General features: G+C 39.4%; 1 protein-coding gene across 3 annotated transcripts; it reads right to left on the bottom strand.

Moving 5' to 3' along the window:
- Positions 1-912: 912 nt before the first annotated feature.
- On the bottom strand, positions 913-19,962 carry CROT (carnitine O-octanoyltransferase). 3 transcript variants are annotated; one of them, XM_062507718.1, is made up of 17 exons: positions 19,931-19,962; positions 19,107-19,312; positions 13,137-13,261; positions 12,033-12,214; positions 11,729-11,853; positions 11,115-11,223; positions 9,548-9,641; positions 9,329-9,454; positions 8,786-8,887; positions 8,075-8,158; positions 7,872-7,979; positions 7,494-7,624; positions 6,054-6,177; positions 4,108-4,186; positions 3,210-3,303; positions 2,915-3,034; positions 913-1,843 (listed from the first exon to the last, which is right to left on the bottom strand). In XM_062507718.1, the coding sequence occupies exons 2-17, from the start codon at positions 19,219-19,221 to the stop codon at positions 1,723-1,725; spliced, it is 1,839 nt and encodes a 612-aa protein (XP_062363702.1). In that variant the 5' UTR covers positions 19,222-19,312; positions 19,931-19,962; the 3' UTR covers positions 913-1,722. The 3 variants fall into 3 exon arrangements, 2 of the variants coding, with proteins under 2 accessions (XP_062363702.1, XP_062363714.1); XR_009933912.1 differs by lacking the exons at positions 913-1,843; positions 4,108-4,186 and having other exon boundaries at positions 2,941-3,034; XM_062507730.1 differs by lacking the exons at positions 913-1,843; positions 2,915-3,034; positions 4,108-4,186 and having other exon boundaries at positions 3,064-3,303.
- Positions 19,963-20,830: the final 868 nt, after the last annotated feature.

The raw sequence follows: 20,830 nt of genomic DNA, 5'->3' as shown, positions 1-20,830 counted from the left end.
ATATACTGGTGACTTAATGCCATTTTCTCAATGATTCATTTTCTGAAAAAGTCTTTTTTCTGTACTTCTGTCAGGATTTCTATGTTCCCAGAAATGCTCAGAAAGGCATGAGAAAGTGTATGAAAAATAAATGCAAATACATGCAAAATTATACCCTTCATCAGACTTCAGGCTGTTTGGAATGAATGTTCAAAGCAAAATGTCCTTATCACAACTGCAACGAAATTTACCCAGTTGAGGGGTGAAAGATTGTAACTATCAGACAGAACTTATAAAGAATAAAAATAATCATTCACAGCTTGATCCAAAATCCTAATCCACCTCACAGAAATCACAGCATAATGAAGACATAGGCTTCACTGTCCCTAAGATTTGAGAAAGTAATTTACCTCTGAGAAAGAGGCTGAGTTATTATAAGCATTGCAGAACAGGGATGGATTCTTTCTGTCTATGAGTTTTGGAAGATCTCAAACTGTTAAACACTGAATGGTTGTCAGATATAATTGAGACAAGATGTACAGGCAGCTCAGTAAAGGCAAAGAAAACAAAGGCTGAAAGGACGTCAACATTTTTTGAGGTATCGAGACACAATGTAACATACCCTGGACTGAAGTGTCAGGCATAGAGAGAGGAAATCAAAAGGGGAAGTGTTCTTGCTACTGTGGACAAAAATATGCAACAGAGCTTCCAGACTGCAGAGACTGGTTCCATGCTAGTGAAAAGTGGTTTTGTTTCTATAAAATAAATAATAGTATTTGATCTCTCTGAAAATCTGAAAGCCAGAGAAAAAGCAATGGGTACTTCAGAATCTCTCCTTCAAATTCACCTGTCACCAAGATCATCTCTCTCTCACAATGTTGCTACACTATGTTAAGCAGTCCAGCCATAAATTAATTAAGACAAGGTTGATTTTTTAGAAAATTTTATTTCTGTAACAGGAAAATACAAAGTTGCTCAGAGGAATCAAGTATTAAAATCCTGAGAACTGTATCAAACTCTATTCAGTGCTTACTTTTACTGTGCATTATTAGTGTAAAGCAGCAGATATTCACAGTTCACTAGTGAATGAAAACTGAGAAATTTGAAAAACTCATGCTGCATTCTGTCTTTATTATCGAGTGATTCTTTTTCAAAATGATTCAAACTGTAGTGCTCTTATACTAAAAATGTAGTGGGAACATCCCCATCCATGGATAAAACATTTATTTGGTATAATCCTGATAGCAAAAAATGAAAGGTAACTCATAAAATACCACATAACCTGATGGAGGCATTCTGTTTCCTTAACCACTCTGAATAGGAAGCATAATCACATGAGAGGATAGTGTGGTTACTTTTAAGTACACAATTAAGTGCTCCACTGTCATAAACACTACCAGTAGACTACAAACTATTCTACATGTGACTACTAAGATCATAAATACAGGTCTCCCATCAATTTTCCACTCTAACATCCCATCCCTAAGTATGTTTGCATTGTTGTGGCATATTTAATATTGCATTGTTCTACACAGAGAAGGTACTACTGCTTGCATTGCTGTTGCAAATGGCTACATTATTCTTAAGTGGGTAGTGTTACCACAATAAATCTCATAAAAATAGATAGATACCACATAGATCATTAAATGTCTTGAATATAACAGTACTCTTGAGTAGCATTTCATTGTTTAAGTACTACATACAATTTGCGAGCTTGCAAAGCCTCTTGCATCATTATCAAGCTTACAGCTGAGCTGTAACTGTTAACTGCAGCACATCATGAAAACACTGGAACAGAGTTCTGCAGAGCACTTCTGCATCAGTTTCTGGACAGGATTTCCAAGAAGAACAGGTAGCAACGATCCTACCAATATAGAAAACAGTGAAGTCACTGAGCTTAACTGTCAAGGTCTAGGATAAAGTCAAACAAATTGTCCTGAAATGTGGAATTATTGACATAAATTCTGAAGTAAAAATTGTCACATAAACATACTGTCTCAACATTAAAAGAGGACTCAGATTCTTAGTGCCTTCAGTAAGCAATGATGTTGACAAATATTAAAATCAGATACTTTGTTTTAATACCTGTTATTACATACACAATCACACAACTTTTCTGCTTATATTCGAAAACACTGTGAATTATACTTCTTTTTCTGCAATTAGTTTAAGATTTTAGGTACTTCTTTTCTATTTATCTAATAAAAGGTATGTCTTGATCTAGTTTAATTTATTTGAAGAGCCATAGATCAAAGTATTAATGGTTTATATCTCAAACTGATTTGAATGGGCACACAACCCCTGTCTAGCTTTAGGAAAAAGTCATTTGAATTAAACCTAAACTAGCAATTTATCTCTACACATTCTAACCAAAGTAGGTTTAAATTTCACAAAAAAACAGTAATTTTTGTCCGTAAGACCAGTTAAGACAAAGTTGTATCTTTTCAAATTGTATGATTTTTGGAGAAGTGAAGCCAAATGTTTTAGCCTCTCCTTGTCAAAAAGGTCTGGTTTGAGTCAAGATGTGTGTCACTGCCAAGAATGATGGGCAGTGTGCTCACCTGTCCTCTTATCTGCTCTAGCTCAGCCAAAAAACACCTTTACATGTTACAAAATTATCTCTAAAATGACAGGCTATTTTAAAGTTAATCTATTTTAAAGTCCTTTTGTTGCTCCTTCTTTCAGCTACCCTACTCTTCATTTCTGCTTATTGTCAGTATGTTGGTGCTCACTTGCCCTTCACCACTCCTTCTTCTTCCCACACGTGCTTTCCCAGAATGGCAATGCCTCTATTCTCATGTACCTCACTTCACAATCTCTTCTGACACATTCAGCCATATTTCTTGGGTATTTTCCTCTCCTCATTCTAGCTGTTAGCTGCCTTTTCCTCTGCAACAAATGCAAAGCCATATTCAAAATGAAATGATATCCTTACCTGTCATCTCTAATTGAATAAAAAAAGCCATAGCCATGTTGTACCATAGGGACTGCAGATCCACTAAACCTAGTGTAGCCAGTCAGACTAGTTGAAAGGACAAAATTCCCACCTCCTCCACTGTGAAACAACACAAAACAAAAGCAGCACTTTTGAAAATAATTTAAAACAAAGTGAATTTGACAAAACAGTTATTTCATTGTAGAGACCAAGAAATCAGCACACATAAGGCCAGTGTGACAAAGGCATTGTTATCAAGGGATACAACTTCCCATGGGACAAGAATATGAATTACCTGGCTGTGAAGGCCTTATCTGCATAGAGTTCTGGCACTGGCAGTCCTTGCTCCTGTGCTATGAGCAGGAGACCCAGAAGATGTCGATCAAAGCCTGTCAAAAAAATACAAATGCAAAATCATTGACAGCAGCATTCCCAATTTTTCTGCTTCTTCTGGTCTGGACAGCTGGGAGCTCAAATAGCAGTTGAAGGACAGATAAACAGCAACATCATATTGCAGCATCCAAAAACATTTCCCATGTAATTTGATCTAAGAGGTCTTCAACACTTTCAACTTGTAGCACTGAGCTCAGAAGCAAATTATTAAAGGAACAGAAACCCAGCACAGTTCCTGTGGAAAACAAAACCCAAGAAAACTCCCACTTCAGTCAAGGAGGAAGAGTTCCTCACGGTGGAAGGGACCCATGGGCATTTATAGCAACACAGAGAAAAGGCTTTTAGGGCCACGACTGCTCTGAATTGTGATAACACAACAAGAAGGCTGGAGAAGGTATGAAGTTCATCAGGTTCATTTTCCAGCTACTCTTTCTTATTCACAGAAGAGTGTACAGCACTAATACAGTTGGGTTAGAGTCTCACCCAAATCTCTTCTGTGTCCTAAAGACCAACTTTTTCACTTTACAATCAAGCACATATTTGACTGGAAGATATTCCAAAGTACTGTTTAGCTGGGCAGAAAAACTGAATAAATATTACAGTTGTACCAATTTTTGGGGTACAAGGATGGGTGCAAGGACTAGGTTTTACTTCTTCCCAAAATTAAAGTATAAAATGTTAAGGGGTATTTTTTATTCAGGTTGAAAATAAGGAGACAGAGAATATGTACTAGCATACAATGATATTCTCTTTTCATCCACATGAAGGAAGAAGGCCCAAAAATTTTGATCCCAGAGTACCTTTTCCATTTTCACATTCTTTCCTCATTTTATTGTGCTTTGCAAATGCCTTATGCATCAGTTGTAGCCGTTGATAATTCTGTAAAGTAGGCCAGAGTCAGGATTAAAAAGAAAAGAAAAAAAGAGAGAAATAGAAAAATCAATCCAAATGAGTAACACATCAGCAATCACAGATGAGCAGGTTTTCCCCTCTCATAGTTTCTAACAATTTTAGATAGAAGAAAATGGAGGAAATAGACAGGTACATAAGAACCTCTGTCAAACCCTTTCTTCCATACCCAAACTCCCTTTTCAGGAAAATGGGCTTGGTTGTTTCCCGTATCTTTGTTCACTTACCCAGATTACTTTTGAACTGAATAATATTCTAAACCTCATGCTCTTTCCCAAATAATCTGAATCAATGGAATCAGTATGAACTACAGTGTTCAAACCCAAAAACCTTCTATAATACCATTTATTCAGAAGGACACTAGCTCCTACTAGGTGCATTCCCAAAGGTTTTCTGCTGATTGCCAATCCTGCCCAACATTAAGTTTTTTTCAAGTTTATACTAAAACTTACATATTAAAGTCAGAGAGAATACAAATAACATGGTTTTTTTTTTGTAAAGCAGGACTTGAGAAACAATCCAAAAATGCTCAAGATCTTGATTTCTAAGGCCTTGGATCTTGATAACTCTTTGACTACTTAAGAAGCACTATTTTTCCTTTTATTCATCACACAAGAGGCTGCAGCAGAGAATGTGCAACAAGGACAGCAGCTGCTTGATTTGGATAAAAATCAAGCTACCAAGTTGACAAAGGGCAAAAGAAAATTTAAGACAAAAGGCTTATTTTCAAAGCATCTGACTTGAAGGTATAAAAAATTACATAAAGACTTTTAAGCATGTTAATTTCAATACTATTGAACAGATTTTTTTCAAGCTCCAGGAGTTAGTATAAAAAGCAAGCAAACAAACAAAACAACAGGGAGGTATCTGGAGATGCTATTTAATGTTACAAAGAGAAAAAAGGCCACAGCAAGTGCTGAAACTTACACACTAGTAGTAGTAGTAGTAACCACAGAAGGCTGGTAATTGGTTACAAGGTAACTGAGTAGCAGGGAGATAATAGGAATCCATATTTAGAACAGGAAAGCAGATTTGGAAGATGGCCAGAAAACTGAGCTTTAAAACTACAGTACATGCCAAAAAAAGCCAGTGAAGACCAAGAAACTGTGCTGTTAAAGGCCAGAAATATTAACCACACATGCTTTCTGACAAATGTCTTCCTCTATGCTTTACAGATGCATTAATAATATAGAACCTTTAATTTTTCTAAAGATGTGTTGCCCTTTGTCTCAAAAACCTTCTCCTTGCTTAATTTCTCAGGCTCTGAGAAATGGACAGTGAGGGCAACAGAGCTTTAGTAGAGCTCTTGCTTGGCAAGCAAGGCATGACCTGCTTTGCCAGCCAAGCACCACGGGCTAGTCACTGGGAAAAGAAAAGGTCTCTGGTTCAGCTACTCAGAGACATACTCTGGAATACACCCCTGTTACCACTAGGACACAAACATCTTTCAATCTTGCTCTCAGATGCAACTATTAGATAAACATTTCCTGATTTCACTTGAAAATTAGAACAACAGAACAACTGCACAGCAGAATACTTTGGCGCCAACCCAGCAACTTTTTGAGGTGTAAAATAAATCAGTGTGAATGTAATTTGAGATAGTTACATTCATGAGCCCAAAAGGTAAATAGCAAAGAAAACCAAGCAAGCCCACACATGACAGCACATCTCAGTCACAAGGACCAGAATCAGAGTTCAAGCAACCCAATGTTTGAAATTTGTCTCCCTGGAAAGGCACCAACTCCCATCAATGAGGCAACAGAAAAACGAGTTTGAAGTGGTTCAGATGACAGGCCTTCTAAATAAATAGCAATTAAAGTAGGATTTCAGTATTTACACTTTCAGAAGGATCCAGCATGGATTTGCACCATTCCACTGCTTCCACAGTACATGGTCTTATGGTCTCTGTGCGGCCATGATAGAAACGCCTGGTCATGGCAGTTTCGTAACAGCAGCCCGGACTAAGAACAAAAATCAGGGAAGAGTGTCTCATTAACTTAACAAAACTATTTGCTATCTCAAGGACTAAGAAAGTCCTGCAAAAGATCTTGCACATCTAGATCAGTTACAAGTACCAGAAACCCATTAATTTTCTTTAAGTTGTAGGTCTGAAAAAGAGCCACAAAGCAACTCTAAATGCTTTTATGGGACAGATGACTGAAAAAAAGTGCCAGTACTATAATCATACCTTGAAGGCTGCATTGCCATGGATATTTTCTGCAGACTACAGATGTACCAGCCTCTAGTAAAAATAGCTGAAATTACACAAGCTTCAGTTTCACTGTATACTTCCACCTACACCATCCAAACTCTCATAAATTAAGAGACATATTTGAAACAAGCAATGTGTTCCAAAGCATTTAGAGGGAAAAGGTCAAAACCTTCCCTGCTGCATACTGACAGCCATCCAGCTTTTACATGGAGCAACTCCAGCTCTATGACAGTCTATATACTTATAGCCTATATCTATGACACTTATTATACAACCTACATGAAACATACTTGCATGTTTACAACAGACCAAGGCTATTTTAGTCAGATAATTAATGTCCTGATGTTCAGAAAACCAAGATCTACCAACCTTTGTTTTGATGAGCTACATCTCACCAGTGACTAAACGTCACACTCCTATGATGAAACCCTCCTCCTTCTGAAGCAAGCAATACTCTGCTGGTCAGTAATGACTTACACAAGCCATAATGAGTGCTAGTTAGCTAACAGAAATTTGGGAACACCAATAACAAGACGAAGGACACCTTTTAATCAATAATACAGAATTAAATGCCACATCCAAAAATGCAGAGGCAGGTACTATCTCCATCTCTATTATTCTGCCCAAACCTTTGCATCCAATAGTGCTAAAGAAAGTGAGACACTGAAGTTTGTGAGGCCTTTTACAGGCTTAGAAGACAAAACATTTTACTGATGACTGTCACATGCTACAGACAAAACTCTCTTCTACATTTGAACAGCTATTAGAGAATCCTGACCCACTGTGCATTTCGTGTTCACCCAAGTGTTTCCTTTGTATGGCTGAAGTTCAAGTTTTCACAGACTGTTCCACCATCCATTCCATAATATGTGTATGCATTATCTCTATGGGCACAAGAACACAAATCTTCTGAAACAAGTATGACTCTACACAACTGTTACTGTAAAAACTCCTTAGTTCTTCATTCTTACATCCCCATGGCAAATTACATACTAACTTTGCAAAGGCACTGCACACCTCTACTCAATAAACTGATTTTTTATTCCTAATCTGGTATTTTCTTACCGTCCATGGCACTTGTAATAAGCTAGCTGAAGGGCAAGCTGCACAAACGTATCGGGATGAAGTTTCCTCTTTCTAATCAATGCTTTGCCAAAGGATGTGAAGGGGTAAGACACCAGCTGCAAGTCAGATACCTGTCATACCAAAAGAGGAAAAACAACAGAAGTCAAAAAATATCAAAACTTGGTCCACTCCATATAAAACACACTCAGCATAAATCACAGCATAACAAATTTAACCATGGTGTTAAATTCATGAATTAATCAGTAATATATTCATTTCTTTTCTCCAGCATGAAAAAAGACAAACTAAAAACACATAAATAGAATGAAAAAAAAAATAGTATCCGTTACAACTAAGAGAACCAGGAGTAAATTTCACCTTCTTGTAATACAGTTCTTTAGTACATTCAGTTTCATTTATAATTTTTGGATCCACTGTGAATATAAGTTCCTCTGGCCATGGAATATCCCTCACATTATCTGATCCCTGGATGAAAACAGAAAGACACAAAACCGGAAAATTTTATCCATAAGAAAAGACACATTAACTGATAAGCTTGGAAGTTTATAAAGGATAGATACCTTCCATTTTCCCTCATTTTCAATGATGGTCTTTTCAGCATAAGATAACATGGTAATTAAAGCCATGGCATCAAAAGGAGAATGCTAGAATCAGATAAGGGAATACATTACATTACTTTGCGTAACAGCAAGATCAAACTTCTGCTTTTCTCCCTATCCCATTCTTTTTCCTGCAGACCAACAGCTTTACTGCACAGTGTTGCCCTTGTTTTATAGTTCTGCAATAAATACAGAAGTATTTTAAGTCCACCCACCATTTTAACTGCTCTGCAGCTGGACAAGGAAGCACAGTGTACTACTGCTATGAAAAGGCAGGTTTAAGGAAAAATATAAGCCCTTCTGGCCATGCAATAATGAGTTTAAAATACTGTAAGTTTAAAAAACACAGCTATTCAAATGGATACATCAAACAAAGAGTTAATTTTAAGCCTTCTTGTGCATTGTATTTTTTTCCTTTGAAACTCCTAATTAAATACTTTCAGAAATAATATTATGACTTCAGATCCCATTGTTAATTCAAGTATGGTGTAATAGCAAACACCATGACAGAGCAAAGAACCCGAGAAAGCAGACTGCTTTTTGAAACTTACCAGACCAGGTGCCATGTAAACAAGGCTATACTAAACAGTAACACTTTAAGCACTTAAAATAATACTCTGAAGGGGGAATCAGTAAATAAATATTCAGAAGATGGAAATAAATTTAACTTACATCGCAGAATGCACTACAGGTTCCATTGGAAAAGAATATGCTATTGTAGGATTTATCTCCCCAGCGCACAGTCGGATCACCTGTTAGCCCCAGCCTTGTAAGCTAAGGAAGAAGAAACACACTGTGAAGAATTAAAAAACACCAAGAACACTGCCAATCTTTGTAAGCTAAACCTAGTCTACATTAAGATGGAAAGACCTCCCTGACAGATGGCATTTTCATCCAGTTCAAGATGAAACGTGATTATAGTGCCAAGCTATTAATTAGAAGTGTGATAAAAAGTTAATTACTATGTCTTTCAAGACCCTGAAGGATAGAGGGCTAAAAAGTTATGAAGGTAGATTTCAGCCATTCCCACTTCCAATGTCCTAATGATTAAAACCATTTAAGTTTTCCTATGGATCAAAAGAACACATTTTATGCATATTTATCTGCTTCCTTTTTGCTGCTCTGAAAGAGCAAGAGCTGCTACTTCTGTATGTATGCAGGAGAAAACTTTATGTAAAGATGATCAGATATGAATTATCAAAAATTGTTAGCTACCTCGGTGTAGTCCTCAGGAGTTGCATGGGGACTAGAATCATCAAGGCCAACCACAAACAAACTTCTTTGAATTTTTTCCAGAAGAGCTAAGTTCTTTGGATCAAGATGAATCAAATATTCCCGTAACTAGAAGGCATAAAAAGACAAAGCTAAGTGAAATAATGTTTTTCCAGTGATCACAATGCTTTTCCCAGGAACCAGCTACTGAAGTATTCCTACCTCTGCCCATTTGGTCCTTTCATTGCTTGTTAGGGCTGCCAGTCCTGGTCCATCTGGTTCACTATAACATCTCTTCTGTATATACGTAAGTTGCCTTTGAGAAGATTTCAAAAACTGAAGTTAACAACTGATGGAGAGAAGGTAAAAGTCACCTTGCATCTCTCTCTCTTTTTTTGCAAAGCTGGAATTTTCATTTGACATTCACAAGCCAGTGTCAATTTTCAGGAAGCATGAATCAGCTCCCCTAGATTCTAAGGGCAACTGAATACCTGCTCAGTTTTTAGTCATTCAGCACCTACAAGCCCAAGAGAAACACACATAAATAATCGTAGTGCTAAAGCACTATTACACACTTAATTTAAAAGCAGATTTAAGACTCCAACAGTGCAGGTTGAGACTGTTCAGAGCAGCAGATATGTGCCATACTGCAGCTTTACAGCAACTAATCACATAGAGGGCAAACCTTCCCCACAAGATAGCAGAACACTTGCTACAGTACATCCTGAATGCAGAGTATGAACTACACAAAAGCAATTCTCCTCCTACCTTCTTTTTTAGAAAACAAATAAAAAAGGGGGGTAAGTTCTAGTTTACAAATTCAGTTTTCCACATGCTATTCTCAAAGTTAAAGAAACTCCATAAATTATAGGCATTTAATCTGGCTTGTTCCTTGTTCTGGCACTCTTGCCTATTAAACTTCACTATTGATCATTAGTTACATAGTATCAAAAATATAATATATCCATTATGAGGTTGCAAAAAAAAAGCCAAACAAAAAAAAAAAAAAAGCCCCACCAAACCCAACCTGCCCTTCCTATAGACAACAGATTTTGGGGGTTTTGCCTGTATTCCAAGTGTTCATTTTTTGTTACTGGCTTGATTTAACAGGTACAACTAAAAAAATTAAAAATGTAAATGTTAAAACATTAGGTATTAAAGTACCAGACTATTTTTAAAAAGTGATTTTTAGCTTTTCTAATTAGGTTTGTCTTGCCTGAGCAATTTGGCCATCCACTTTTTGCCAATTTTAATTACAAGCCCTCTGTTGTGCACTATGAGTAGCACTCTGACAACTGCATTAAGTTATTCCCTGGCAAAATTAACAACCCTTCTTTAGTAAGGAGAGGCATATAGATCCCAAATGAGTCACAAGAGACTTATGCTGAAACTATGTCTATATGTAACAGGAGAGTTCAACACAAGAGTTCTTCAACTTTGATAATGATTAAGTAGCAATGCAGATTGTACCTGGAAGGAATGATGATAGCTTTAATCCTACTAATTCCACATTAAAAAAAAAAAAAACAGAAAAAAATGGCATTTCCTACTGAAGTATCTTCTTTCAGCCCTTTTGTATGATGCTCTACAGATGTATTACAATAGTACACGGAAAGAAGTTGCCATCCACTGAACAAGGATTTACTCAAATCTGAACCTTTCAGCTAAAGGAGAAGCTGTAGTCTCTCTCATACCTAATTCTTTGGGGTCAAAGGAATGGAAGAAAAAAGCCTCTTTTGTATGTAGCTTAAATATAAGATAGCTCATTTAAAATAAGCATTTTGAAAACCTGAAAATCTCTGGAGGAGTCAGCATGCTGCCTTCATGCATAGCATCAAATGCAAATACTCGACCTCGACACAGGACTATCAAGTGAGATGGACATTCACCTTCAGCCTCTGAAACGAAAACCAGGAACAAATGAAAATCTAACCTTGGGGGTAAAGTGACAGATACAGAAAAAACTCAGCAAGTCCTACAGACTTTTTTGTTCAATTCCGCAAACTTGAAGATATTTTAAAAGCCAACAGAAGTCACACATTAACTTCCAGTGTTGCAAACTACTTCAAGCTGTTGCCATTATCTAGTAGAAAATTTTACTTAAATTAAAAATTTATTTGTGTCTGTTGTAGGCAGGAATTCCCTCTGCTGAAACAAGTGTTCCTTGCTGAATCCACACATACTTATAATACACAGAGCTCTTATTTGATAAGGACTAAATATTGGACCAAAAAGGGCATTTGTAGATGAGATACCTTCTTGGCTTCATTACATAAACACTCTACAACCAGTGGCTGATATAGCACTCAAGAAAGCAAAAATGTTATGGTTAAACTGACCACTCCTTCAGCATATTAATAAAAATTACTTGCTTGTATTAACCACCAATTTTCATTTATTTACCAGTTTTAAAATAACTGCCAAGAGAGTCTCTGGTAAGTCCAGGAATTTTGCAAGTGCAGAAGAGCATTCGAAATTGATTCATGTCCAGAACAGTATTCCCAGATCTCTCTATGGCAACCTTCTCTCTGTAGCAACAAACACAGCAGCATTAAGCAAGAGAAATTACAATGATGGAATTAAATCAAGGTAAGACAAACCTATTACGGCAAAGAATGCATTCCAATGGACATGAACACACATATGCAATTAAGGGACACACAGACAATCAATATTTAGGATCAATTATTTTTTCTTAAAGTCTTACGCTCGTAATAGATCCCAGTATTTCAGGGTGTGCCATATGTTTATACATGCTCTGTCTATCTGAGTGCCCTCTTTTGGTGGCCAGCAGTGTTCAATATAGGGACCAGGGCCTCCCATATTACAGTATATTTGTGTTGAGATGCGAAGATCGAGATAAGCCACATTCAGCCACCAGTCCTCCAGCTGAAATGAAAAATGTTAAATATCAGAAGTTATTGTTATTCAGTAATTCTCTAATAATTATGTAACCGTTCAACTGCCTGCTTTTTACTTTTTTATTTTAATACTCTGAATAGTAGGTCCTATATAACACAAGGCAGGACAGTGGTTCAAAACTAACTGCTGAAGATAATGACACATTTAGCTCTTCAGTTCTCAAGCTTGAAATTAAATTCAGTGCTGCTTAAGAATATTAAACTATAAATTATTGTATTTCTTCCCTGATATTCATCATCTTAAACTCATGCAGGTGTCAGGTGTGGCTGCTGTCAATATCACAGACTACTCCATGAAGAATAGAAGGAATAGAAGGACAGACTTGTGCTGAGAAGGGACCTGAGAGAGACAGTTCATAATGTACATTTTCTGCCACTACCTGAAAATCCCCACTCTGAAGTGTGTCTTGTTAGGATTTAGACAGCCCTCATGAATGCCACTTGATAATGACCTTCCTTGTATCTCTCTCTCTGCTGAAAGACAACTTTAAAATGCTACCACATAACTTCCTCCTGGGAAGAAAAAGAAAGAATCCAAACTCTGAATTCCAGGGCTGGTTTCATTGGGTTTTTTTATTTGCTTGTTTGTTTTTGGGCTTTTTTGCAGGGTGGAGAGAGAAGGGACAGATGTCATAGAAGGAGAGACCAACAGATAAAGCATTCAAAAGCTGGTAAATAACTTCAAATTTCAGTTAGGGAGCTCTCTTAGCCACTCAGGTTTTAAAAATAAAATGACACGCATGTAAGTGAATAAGTTCATATCCAGGTCAAGTGGCAGATATATGGAAGATTTAAAGATTTTAAAAAGTGAAATGATTCTTTAAGTTACATGCTGAATAACCAACTTTCCACAAGCTGAATTAAGATTTCTTACACATCTGAATACGCACCCAATTCCTTCTCATTTTAGCTCTTTCCAGTAATTTCTGATGCAACTCTTTTCCAATGCCATTTTCAAATTTTTTCACTATGTCCTCAGTTCTTTGATATTCTTCGTCATTTAAAAATGGCTTCACTGTAAAAGGAAAATGTTTTTATTTTAAAGACAACTGCATACTAAGATTTATTCCAAGATTCAGATATCCATAGGCGAGGGAGTGAATGAAAATTATTTTTTCTAAAACAAGTATTTGAAGGAAAAACACCTTTTAAACACCTCTCAAAAATCTGTAAATAAATCAGTATGTTCTAATAAAACATAAATACATATTTTTAAATAAATACAGACAATAGCAGACTAAAGTAACTGCTGAAAACCTGAAATACCTACCATATAACTAAATCAGATATATTTACATCTGTAAGTACTACAGAGTTCTTCCAAGTAATTAAATTTACTGGAACTTGTTTGTAAATTAACACATTGAACATACACATCTACCACCCTACTGTACCAACTACAAGCTACTTGCCTGTATTTTCAAGTCCATTCATGGTCTACAAGCAACTTGTCCATCAATTCTCATTCACTGTCCCTGTGTTACATCCACCTTTGATTGAGAGCAAATGCACTTACTGGTAGACAGTTTTTCTGGTTTTAAATCCTTTTGGGTTTCTCTCAGATCGTGGGCCTTATAGGACAAACTCCTCCATACACATCTGCAAAACTAGTCATCATTTCAATCTAAACACTCCTTAAAGACTTTTTACCATGAAATCCATGGTCAGTAACAGGCTCTGCTGATAGTCTCCATACAGGCACATCTAATTTTTTCCTATACTCACCTGGTGTATAAAGTATTTATGTGCATAATGCATTTTCTGTTATATTTATACTTAAGATTGTGAAGTCATGGTAAACAGAATGGAGGGCTGTGTGCAAGGTGTGTTTCTGGTGATTCAGTGCCTACACAATCAGGTCCAAATAATTTTTGAGGCTGCTGGACACTACCATTATTTAATTTCTTGCTACTGGTAACCCTGTAATTGATTTATAGCTGTTAAGAAACAAAGAAAGATACACAATTACGAAAATTTAAACAAGCATCTGCATCATCTCTCAGCTATCTTTTGCAAGCAACAACCGAGTTTCAGCAGGACAAGGTCTCAAATACTTAGTTAACCTAAGTATTAAATCTTAACTCTGTCTTGCTGCAATCATGTCTGCTTGCCTGCAACCACTATCTTTCTCTTCTTAACAAATCTAGAGATTATCTTGTCCAACACTTCATTTCTGCAGGGTCAACTGCAGCAAGTTGCTTAGAACCGTGCTGGGTTTTAAGTATCTCCAAGCATGAAGACTCTACAGCCTCCTAGGTAGCAGCCTGTTCACTGCTTGACTACTATTGCAATAAGAGGAGTTTTCTTATGTTTAAAAGGAATTTCTTGTATTTCAGTTTGTGCCCAGCACCTCTTATTCTGTCACTGGATATTACTGTGATGTCTGGCTCTATCTTATTTTCTTATTTACTCCTCCACAAGAAGGAGAAATCACACATACTGCAAAGATCTGAATAATCCTAGCTTTCTCTGTTTCTTCTCATATGTCAGATAATCCAAGACCTCAATCACTGTCACAGTTCCTCTCTGGGCTCACTACAGTATGTCCTTATCTTGCTTGTACGAGGAGCCCAGAAACAGACACAGAACAGCAGATGTGTCCTCCACAGCACTGAACCAAGGGAAAGGATCACTTCTCTGTACCTGCTGGCAATGTTCCTTCTATAAGGAGTCTCAAAGGCTACTGACATGCCTTGCTGGAAGGCCACATGCCAGTTCATGTCTACCAGACCCCAGGGGTTCTTCTGCATCCAGGCTCTAGGCCCTAGCCTGTGCTGCTGTGGCAAGCTCTCTCCTAGGTGAATGACTTGGCATTTCCCTGTGTTAGTTTGGCTTCATGAGGCTCCCTCTGATGGCATAACAACCATCTGGTCTATCAGCCAGTCCTTCCAGCTTTGGAAGCTCTCAAACTCAGAGTACACTCTGTCCCATCATGCATGTCCCATCATCACTAATGACCATTTAAAAATTAGTGGAGCCCTGGTGTACACCATCAGAGACTGGTCTACAGCTGCCATATGTGTTGCTGATCACAAACCTTTGAGCCCAACAGATGATATCATTTCCAGCCCATCTGACTGTCCAATACCTAGTCGATACTTTATTAGTTCATCTATGAAGAATTTTTAAAACGCTCTGAATGTGCCAGAAGCCTTGCTGAAGTCTACATAAACAATATCCACTCTTCTTCCTTCATCCAGTGAGACAGTCACTGCATCATAAAAGGTGACCACATCGCTCAAGCAAAATTTCCTCTTCAGAAACCCATGCTGCCCATTCCCAATCACCTTCTTGTCCTTCATATGCTCAGAAATGGTTTTCATGATGATCTGCCAGGAATTCCCAAGAATTAAAGCAAGATTGATAAGCCCGTAGTTACCCAAATCTTCTTTCTTGTCCTTCCTGAAGACAACAGTAACATCTGCTTTCTTCCTTTCCTCAGGAACCTTCACCAGTAATCATGAACTTTCAAAGATTATCAGAAGTGGTCTCCCAAAGACAAAGACCATCTGCCTCAGCACTCATGGACACATCCCAACAGGATCCATGTAGTTTTTCATGTCCAATCTGTTCAGTACTGATCATCTATCAAGGGTAAGTCATCCTCACTTCTCTTCAAAATAATTCCATTTTAATCCTAATTTTATAAGGCATTTCAGTATTTTGCACTACCTGTTCTAAGGTGAAAGATAAGGATCCATTTTCAAATATATCCTGGTCTCCTTAAGGTACTCCACAACAATAATGCAAGTCCTAGTGATATTTTTTCTATTCCACAGGACAAACATGGAGAGCGAGGGCCAAATATTACCTACAAATGTAGTTTAATACACATCCTAACAACCTTAGGCAGCAAGACAGAACATCCACTTCCAAGTATTACCATATAATGCTTGTGTTTAAATTGTGTTGGGACTTCCAAAAATTCCACTACAACACCATCACAACTGGAAAGGTACCAGTATCCTCCTTACACCTCCACCACAGATGATCAGCTATGGACATTCAGGCAGTGTCTACAACATCTAGACCTCATCTAGATGCAGCTTGAATTGCACACCATCATTTGTGAACACAAATGAAAAAAGCAGTAATAGCAACAGAGCCATTCACCTTTACTCTCTTGCAGATTACTTCTCACCCTGAAGTTGAAAGCCTTCCCTGACTGAGGGTAGTCCAACACTCAGGTTTCCCAGAAAATGACCTTATTATTACACACTATCGAAAGAGAGGATGATTACTCTCTGTTATTCAGGTTACAAAGTCATTACAGAGCAATATTCACACAGAAAATGAAAAAGAAACAAAATTATTTGGTTCTAGTCTCAATTCATAGAATCATTTAGGCTGGAAAAGACCTCTCATTAATTTAGTGGAATCATTAAAGAGGTTACTAAGACTGCAAGGGGACTGGAATGCACAATGAGATGAGGCTGAGAACTGTGTTTGTTGAGCTTACAAAGAAAATGCAAAGAGAAGACGACCTTGCTGCCCTCTTCAACTGAATGGAAAGCCCTGGTGAAGATAAAGTATAATTCCTCTAAGAGACAAAAAGAATTAGGATACGAGAAAATATAAAGGAATAAAGGTAGAACACAGAACATTTCTGACATGGAAAATGTGAAGTTTTGGGGTGTTTCTGGTCATTGCTGGGGTTTTTTTTGTTTGTTTGTTTGTTGGTTATTTTCCTTTCCCCTCCCACAATCACGGGGGTGATCAAACACCAGAACAGGTTACAGTGAAACAGTCTCCACCCTTTTAAGTAAACAAAACCTGGCAAAGCAAGGGCTGAGCAACATGCTGTAGTTGGACCAGCTTTGAGCAGAAATTTGGTTCAGATGACTTCTTCCCAACCTACATGATGCTATGACTACAGGGCCTCTTTCTGTTTAAAAACTATTTAATCAGATGTAGAAGCAGCCCTGTTAAGGAGCAGAACTTGGCCCCTTTCTCACCAGAGTTCAGTGAAGCTTTTGCATTTCTCCAGCCCACATATCTTGTATTTTTTTCTGATTAGGAGGTCAGCCCTACCCATGAAGTATTCCATGAAAGACACCTTCAGTTGCATAGCTAAGGAACCCTCTGGGAAGCTGGAAGTTTGAGTATTCATACTTTCATGTTGAATCTATATTTCTGAATCTCAATCTCTGGGCTGGAAAGCTAAATAACATAGCTGTGGCCACCTTCTCTGCCCAAGGCTTACTTCCAAAACAGGGTTACTCAAAGAAGAGGCAGCAACTGTAAAGCCTTAAATAAGGCATATTCTGACACATACTTTGTCCAGGTTTTCTAGTTAGCTGGCTCTAAACAGACAAGTGCTTTACCAGCAGGAGCCCTGACTAATGTCAAGTGCCCAGAGTCTTCCTCCAACAAATGAAAGGTTTCCCAGGACTAATTTAAAGCCTCTATGAAGAATTATTTGGAGGTTCTAAATTGTTGACAAGCTTAAGCAATGAAATTCACAGAGCTATATGTCCTGCACACTTTGACATTAATATATTTGTACAAGGGGAGACTGCAGCAAATGCTGGGCTAACTTTTCTCCATCACCAGTGAGACTAGAGAGCATCAGTGGTCAAAATTATAGAATGATTTCGCACATGGAACAGTAAACAGCAACTAACTTCAGCATAAAAAAGAAAGGGACATGTGACAAGGCATTTATGAAAATAGATTAGAATCAAAAAACAAGACCAAATAAATTCACTGCCAGATTTTCTCACTCCAAGAGAGAGTTATTTATTAACCTGGAAAAACAGATGGGTTTACAAAACTAAACAGCAGTTTTGTTATTGCAGGTTGTTATTGCTACCCTTGCAGCACAATTTTAGTTAATCTGCACTGCAGCAAAGACAGGGCATTATTTTCGACACACATACACACACAACATTTTTGCTCAAAACCCACCAATTCAACATTCTGCATCAAAAAACACTGATATAAGGAACACTAAAGCAGGCCATTTCCAGTACTAAGAATAAATGGGAACTCAGAGTAAACTTTAGGAATTCTATTTTGGGAAAGGGAAAACTTGGTGTAGTACGTTTCTGCTAAGGAGAGAACTCCAAGTTTTACTTTGTTAGAACTAGCGTAAACCTGTAAGATGATAAGATACAAAGTAGATGATCTAGAAAAAACTCCATGTCTCAGAGTTTGGAAAATTACTGAAGAAATAGAGAAAAGTAATCTCAAGATACTCCATAATGTATTTTTGCTATTCCAAACATATAATAAAGAGCTAAACAGTAATTTCTTCTTTACAAACAAAACTAGATACTCATACACTGATGCTGTTTTCAAAACTTTTCTGTGATGTTCTTTACATTAGTCAACATGCCAAGGCAGAAAGTATCCAAGCTAAATTATGTGAAAATGCTCACCACTGTACTACCGTATAGTTAATAAATGTTCTTTCTCGCTAATATTAAGTATGAAATATTTTAAATAACTGATTTTTAAAAAAGACCCTGGGTAAGCACAGTTATAAACAAGCAGTTATGAAAACTAAAATGTGTAAGTGAAGAGAAAGGTATCTTTCATTAGAGCAGCTTTATTTTTTTGAGAAGAAATAAAAAGTAATAAAAAAAATCCACTCTCAAACCAAAAAGTTAACTTTCCCACATGCCAAATTCCCTTGAAGGAAGGTAGTTAGGGATTAAATGGAAACTTTTACTCAAGCTGTGCTGGGCACTTAATTTCCAGTTTTGAGCCTGAAAAAGACCTTTGGCACTCTAAGCTCGTCTGTATTCCACGCCCCAATTACAGTACAAGCTGTCTCTACAATCACTTAGCAAACATCTTCAGATTAGCGTGGTTACAACAGCACACGACATGCTACCATTACAACATTAAATCATTACCTGCATCAAGATATTTACTCAAAGATTCATCAAGAGGAGGTACCGGCAGGGAAGGCAGAGAATCTTGGTACTGAAACGTTCGCTCCTCCGAGGATCCAAGCACTTGCTTTTCCATGTTGCAGATCTGCAGCACAACCAGACTATTCACGAAGCCCACGTTCGATGACGAATCTACCCAACACTTTTCTCTCCCCCGCTCCGGCCTCCTGCCATTTGCACGGTAAAACACAGATATCAGGAAACGTTCCCCGACTAAGCATGGACCGAGGGTTTCTTGTTGGCTCGCAGCCACGAGAGGCACACACACAGCAGGGGGAAGCAAAGGCCAGGCGGCTACTGGTGCTTTTCCCAGCATGTCTCCATTAGCCAGCTCGAGAACTGTCGTTTTCTCTGCCAAGGAGCAGCCAGTCACCCTTGGGACACCCGCCCGAGACTAGAGGGTATCTGGGGAAGGGGGAATCTCCCCCCAGCCCGGCTGGCGGCCCCTCCGAGCCCCCTCGCAGACCCTCCCCAAGGCCCCGGCCCGAGCGCCGGCCGTGCCCCGACCCCAGCGCTCCGGGCTGGGGCCGGGCCGAGCCGGGCCGAGTCAAGACGAGCCGGACCGAGCCGGGCCGAACCGAGCGCAACGCCCGCGACACCACAGCGGTGTTTACAGCGGCTCAGGGCCCGCATCGAGGAAAGCCCCAGGCGGACGGGGCCTGGGTGTAAGGAGACAGCCCAGCTGAGCTGAGCTGAGCCCACCCCTCTACCCCGCACCCCCGAGGAATGCGGCCGACGGGGACCCCCGCTGGTCCCGACCATACCAGCCCCGGACCCCGGCTCACCTCGCCGCCTTCGCTCCCGTCCCCTCGCAGCGGGTCCGGAAGGCGCGCGGGGCGGGGCGGGGCGGGGCGGGGCGGCGGGAGGGGAGCGGCCTGGCCCGTCCGGTGCGCCCTGCGCCCGGCGGTGAAGTTAAAAGGACAGCTGGAAGCGAGACTGGGCTGCTGGCTCCCTCGAAGGCAGACAGGCCCCGCAGAGAAACCCGGACCAGTCGGAGGGCTGGGCAGGCACCGGCTGTGCGAAGTTTAATAAGGGCGAGTGCCGGTCTGCGCCTGGGACGGTGCAACTCTGGACGTACGTACGGACGGACTGGGGAATGAGAGGCTGGAGACCTCATTTCCATCGGCCTGGGGTTTCTGGTCGATGGAAAGTTGAATATAAATCAGCAGTGCCCTCACAGCCAGGAAGGACAACCCTGTCCTGGGGGGCATTGGGCACAGCATCACCAGCAGGGCAGGGGAGGGGATTGTCCTGCTCTGCTCTGCTCTGGGGCAGCCTCACCTGGAACCCTGGGGGCAGCTCTGGGTGCCACAGGATAAAACAATGTAGCCTCTTTAGGCTAGTGGAGAGCTGTGAAAATAGGGAAGGGCCTAGAGAGGAAGCCACATGAGGAGTGGCTGAGGTCGCTTGGTCTGTTCAGCCTGGGGGACACCGAGGGGAGCCCTCACTGCAGTCTGGAACTTCCTGGAGAGGGGAAGAGAAGGGTCAGGCACTGATCTCTGCTCTGTGGTGACAGTGACAGCACCCGAGGGAATGGCCTGAAGCTGTGTCAGGGGAGGTTTAGGTTGGGTATTAGGAGAAGGTGTTTCCTCCAGAGCATAGTTAGGCACTGGGGCTGGTTCCCTAGAAAACTGGTCACAGCAAAGCTGCTAGAATTCAAGAAGCATTTGGAAGATGCTCTGAGG

Source organism: Cinclus cinclus, chromosome 1 (genome assembly GCF_963662255.1).
Source record: "Cinclus cinclus chromosome 1, bCinCin1.1, whole genome shotgun sequence".
NCBI lineage: Eukaryota > Metazoa > Chordata > Aves > Passeriformes > Cinclidae > Cinclus > Cinclus cinclus.
The sequence above is the reverse complement of the archived record's forward strand: the minus strand, read 5'-3'. Positions and strand labels throughout refer to the sequence as shown.

Bases quoted from the DNA above. Each gene is read 5' to 3' on its own strand.
- CROT (XM_062507718.1), bottom strand. From the start codon at position 19,221: ATGGAAAAGCAAGTGCTTGGATCCTCGGAGGAGCGAACGTTTCAGTAC. The intron at 9,455-9,547 runs GTAGGAATACTT...TATGCCTTCTAG, and splicing joins AAAGGACCAAATGGGCAGAG to TTACGGGAATATTTGATTCA. The intron at 1,844-2,914 runs GTAAGGATATCA...CTATATTGGTAG, and splicing joins TATTCAATTAGAGATGACAG to GATCGTTGCTACCTGTTCTT.